Source organism: Cyprinodon variegatus, unplaced genomic scaffold (genome assembly GCF_000732505.1).
Source record: "Cyprinodon variegatus isolate N-32 unplaced genomic scaffold, C_variegatus-1.0 Scaffold43, whole genome shotgun sequence".
NCBI classification, from domain to species: Eukaryota; Metazoa; Chordata; class Actinopteri; order Cyprinodontiformes; family Cyprinodontidae; genus Cyprinodon; species Cyprinodon variegatus.
Genome location: NW_015150496.1, coordinates 1590149 through 1595291, shown reverse-complemented (window position 1 = coordinate 1595291; position 5143 = coordinate 1590149). Strand labels below are relative to the sequence as shown.

Below are 5143 nucleotides of genomic sequence, written 5' to 3'. Positions count from 1 at the left end.
AATAAATCTGGATCCAGACTCAAAATGAGCACCTTGATATGTGCTTGAGAATGGCTTAGTCTCCGTTTAAACCCAGGTTTAAAGCCTTGCAGGGCAGCCTAAAGCCCACTGCTCACATTAAGCCAGAAAAAAGAAAGAAAAATAACAAACGCTCAGTTCAGGTGTTTTATAAGATATGTGAATCAGGAAATTGTCTATATACCAAACTGAACGATTGTTCTTTACTTCTAAAAACATTTCAGATTTTTTTTTACATTTTTATTAAAAATTCAATGTATAATGCATTAAAACCAGTTTTTTTTATTTCAGTGTTAAATTATGTTTAAAGTAACAGATAATAAAAAATGTCTCCAGACCGTTAGTGGTTGATGATGTTCTGTATTCGGACCCCACTGATTTTTAATTGGTAACCCCTGCCATAGCGCATTTGGACATGTTTCAAAAAGTGGTGAAAGATTTTGCAAAACCAAACAATTATTTTCGTTTGTCTGCATTCAATTTAAAAGGTATAGTGGAGGAGTTTCCCCAGATTTTTAAAAGACCCTCCCTGTCCACTTAAAAAAAATGCACATGCACAACCCTGTACCCGCTCCACAGAGGGAATGCCTATTAAACGCGTGCGAGAGCGTGCACAGACTTACCACCAGTATGTGAAAATGGGGACGAGCACACACGACGGCCTTACATAAACATATGACCAGAATGATTGACATTTAGGAGGACCACTTATTTTTATGATTCACTTGGAAAAAGAACATTCTCTAATATACCTTTAAAGAAGCTAAATCAATCATTATGAGCAGGTTCTGATTTAACTTTTAATATAAAATCAACAGCAAGAATTGAGCATCCTTTATTGTTAGGAGACCTCTTGTACTTACTATTCTTTGTCAAAGTAAGTTTTTATACTTATATTTTAAGAGAGGATCTGACTTTTTGATTTCACTCTTAACACCATGAAAAACAAATTTATATCACTTCAGCACTTAACAAACACCTTCACTGTTAAAATATATTACACCAAAAGATTATGAATATTCTGTCTTTGTTCTTTTCCAGGGAAAAAAAGAAATAGCTCACCTGCTTCAGCTTTGTACTCCTCACTTTTCCACTCCCTACCAGGCAGACGCCATTCCACTCTGTACTTTAAAACCGGCACTCCGCCACTGCTGACAGATTCCTTGAACACCACCTTTGCTGTGCTGGAGAACGGCTGCACTTCTTCGATTATAGGCGACCCCGGCACATCTGCAACAGCAGGTAGAAAAATATAGCAAAGAGAAGTTTAAATTAAACAACAGTTGTTCTCTGAGGTGCCTGCAGAGAATTAAATCAGTTTTAACACTTCATTTATGAAGGTCTTATGTGAAAGGTGAGAATTTTCTAACATCTAAATCAGGTGTCAGCAACAAAAAATATTCCAAGAGCCATATTGGACCAAAAAAGTCAAAAATATTTCTGGAGCCATAAAAATGTAAAAGTCTTATATAAGCCTTGTATGGCAACATGGACTCTAAGTGTATCAGTCCACTACAAAAAAGGACTATGTGGGCTTAAATATATAATAATCATTCATGATTAAATGTTTATCCTGGAGCAAATGTCACATAGTAGCATGAGGTGAGGGAGGAAAAGTGAACGCTCTCACGCACTGAATTCACTGCACTGCATGAAATGATATAAACACGATAAAGGAATCTTTCTATGGTGGACGTGTTTCTGTTGGGAGGAACTGATTGAGTCATGAGGAACAAGGCAGGAACTGACATCCATCAGAGCAGAGCTCTCCAACCCTGAAATCCCACATCCTCCTCCACCAGCGTTCCTGGGTGATATTTTTATTTTGAGGATTTAGGGGGAAAAAAAAGAAAAAAAGAGCACTACTTGTTCAATCTGTGGATGGTTTTCCATGCTTGCACAAAACTAGCAGCAGTATTGGAGTTAGGAGATGCAATCCACCTCTTAAATCTTTTTTTGTGCTCCTCTAATTTATCCACAAGTTTTGCAATCGCTGCATTTTTAGCATACTTTTCCTGGAAATGCCTTTCCAAATAACTTTTTTTTTTTTGAGAACTTCTCATTACAAAGAAAAATGCATTCTTCTTTGAATCCTCTGTTCTCTTCAGATATCTTTTCCCTTAGGGATCCATGGCCCAAGACACCCACCTTTGTTTGCCTGGCGCAGTGCTGAAACGTGTTGCAGGCTATTACCACTGATCTCTATGGCTATGACGCAAATTTTCGTTGACATAAATGTTTACATTTATTGTTTATATCTATTTATTACATAAAAGACATAATGAATGTTTGTTTGACCTCCTGCACACCATAAACAAAAAAAAAAAAAAATTAATTCTCAAATTTTTGAAAAAGCTCTTGGAAGCTACAGTCTGAAAAATATGATTTTGGACATTTTTATTCAATAACAGATGACTTTAACACAAACTGTATGCAAGATCATAACCAAAATATAATTTTGATTTTATATACTCTAATAATCCCAGAGGGAAATTACTTCTCTGCATTTAACCCATCCCCTTGGGGAGCAGTGGGCTGCCATTGTGCGGCGCCCGGGGAGCAGTGTGGGGTTAAGGGTCTTGCTCAGGGAGCCAAAGTGGCAGTCTGTGGGAGTGGGGGATCAAACTCACAACCTCAGGATTCAAAGCCCTATGCCCTAACCACTAGGCTGCCACTCCCCTAATAATCACCTCTTACTGATAATTTCTTCTTTAAAGCTTATTACCTCGATCAATATAATGCAACCATTTAAATGAGGAAAAGCTGTCTCACACTGGAAATACACCTCTGTTGTTATATGTTTAAAAACATCTGAAATGAGAAGCACTTTTAAAAAAACAAGGTTGGATTCATGTCTCATTAAAGCTTTTCTGTGCTGCATTTATTTCCTCTGAGGAGCCCAAAACAATCCGGTAACCGAATGACACAGGAGACGCTAGACTTATCTAAATGAGTTTCTAGCAAAAGCTTCAGATCCCGCCAGCGATGCACTTTGAGTCATGATTAAAGGACTTGATGATGTCTGAAAAACAGCGCTCTGCAGAGCCTGGCTTTGTCTTTATACTCTCCAGGGAAGAGAATAAAGAGTCATGATGGATTATAAGTCCACCAAGATTCATAACTGTCAGGTGGATGTTAGCTTCATCTTATAACCATTGTTTAATCTTATCTTAAAGTTGTAATATAATGTAATATAGTGTCTTGATACTTTAAATTAAAGATCTATGTCTTCCTCCCTTGGTTACCTATAAGTGGGTAATACACACATTAAAGGGTGATTTTCTGTACAATCAGAAAAGACAGCAAAATAGGCTGATCCTTGTAAGCCAGGGCAAAAAACAACAACAACAAAAAAAAAAACACTAGACTATAGCTACTGGTCTGTACAGACTAAGAATAGAAAAATTTGAAATGAAGCAGAACAAGGGGACAAATTTAGCTTTCCAACAAAAACACTGGCAGAGGGGTGCAGGTTAGGGGGCAAAAAACAATCACTAGTAGAAAATTACAGTTAATAATGGCATCTTTGAGTCATGAGTGTCCAATAAAAACACAGGTTATTAAAAAAAAAAATACCAGCTAAATATTTGTGAGGGCTGTCTTTTTATTAAATCACAAAGGTCTTCTGAACCTTGGCATTTGAAATAAATATTTAATGAATTCTATTGAAAAACTGAACACTGTTTTTATTGAATCTTTTGAAGGTTTAATGATCCATACAAATATTGTTTAATCAATTAGGAAATGGTTCACCAGTCACATCCTTCTACTATAACAACCAGAGTCCAAAACCTGTAGAAATGATGTGAAAGAGTGGGCCAAGAATCTGGACTATAAGGAGAGTTTTTACAAAAAGGACACTGCCTTTAACTTCAAGCCTGGGAAATTTTAAAGGAGACGACAAGATGCTATCCTATTGGGAACTGTGGATGTTCTACTGTAAGTCTTGAAAACAGGGCTACAGTACCCTAAGAGTTGTGGCTAGGGTGACCAGACGTCCTATTTTTCCCGAACAGCTTTTGATACCTAAAAAAAATGTCTCGGGGGAATTTCAAAATCAGGAATTTCAAAATCAGCCGGGATTTTGGTCGACTACAGTGCAGCAGGTATGCTGATGAAGATTCCTGGTCATCCAGGTCATAGTCATTCCGTAAAAGTTCAAAAAATATCCACTGGACTTGGTTTCCAAGATTTGAAGACGTTTCGCCAACTCTCCAGGAAGCTATCTCAATTAAAATGTTGGAATTCATTTCAAAGAGAAAGCTTCCTGGAGAGGTGGCGAAACGTCTTCAAATTTTGGAAACCAAGTCCAGTGGATATTTTTTTAACTTTTACGAAATACAGAGCAGCAGACCGAGCTGAGAGCTGTGGGGCCGGGCACAGAGCGACCCAACCCGACCTGGTGACAGTAGCCTGGACAGCGGTGGTCCCGTGCTTCCCCATTCCACCTGCCTAACTGGGGAGGCGGTATAGGGAATCATACAGTCGCCAAGTCGAGTTCGGTCACTCCCTCCCTGGCCGCCCCCCCAAAAAAATAGTGTACTCCTTTTCAGTAACCCAAATCTGGCCACCATAGTTGTGGCACATATGTTTTTGGAGGCTATGGTTTCTGCAAATCAGTTCGGTTATTTGTGGAGGGGATTGTCTGTATCCTAATGCAGTATTGGCCTCCACTAGCCTCGTGAGATCATCCTGATCTCGCAAGTTTTCAAGGTTTCACTCGCAGATCAGTCTGGCTACTTTCTGTTAAAGAAAATTTGGAGCAGTTCACCATACGAACGTCCAATCAGCGTTGGCTTTGAGGCGGGTTGAGGTGTGACGCAACAAGAAGCGCGACAGACGAACATGGCGGCTTCAGCGGATGAAATTAGCGTTAGCGTGGCTATTGAGCAAGTTTTATCGGAATTACAGAGTATTTGTTCACTGAAAGAAGAGCAAAACTGCTGCTCTGGAGGCTTTTCTCAGAGGAAAAGATGTTTTTGCTTTTCTCCCGACTGGTTTCGGCAAGAGTTTGATCTATCAATTGGCTTGTGCCTGGCTTGTGGTTGTGTTTTCGTCGTTGCTCTGTCAGTACGTGATATGCTTCGTTGATCTGATTGGTTTATTTGGCCCGTCTATTTCCAAC

General features: G+C 39.0%; 1 protein-coding gene across 1 annotated transcript in view; it reads right to left on the bottom strand.

Moving 5' to 3' along the window:
- LOC107081855 (neural cell adhesion molecule 1-like) overlaps positions 1–5143 on the bottom strand; it is a 452491-nt gene that overhangs the window by 84923 nt on the left and 362425 nt on the right. The window contains exon 13 of the mRNA XM_015370183.1: positions 1081–1248. Coding sequence (XP_015225669.1) covers positions 1081–1248 — 168 coding nt within the window. The remainder of the gene's footprint in view (positions 1–1080; positions 1249–5143) is intronic.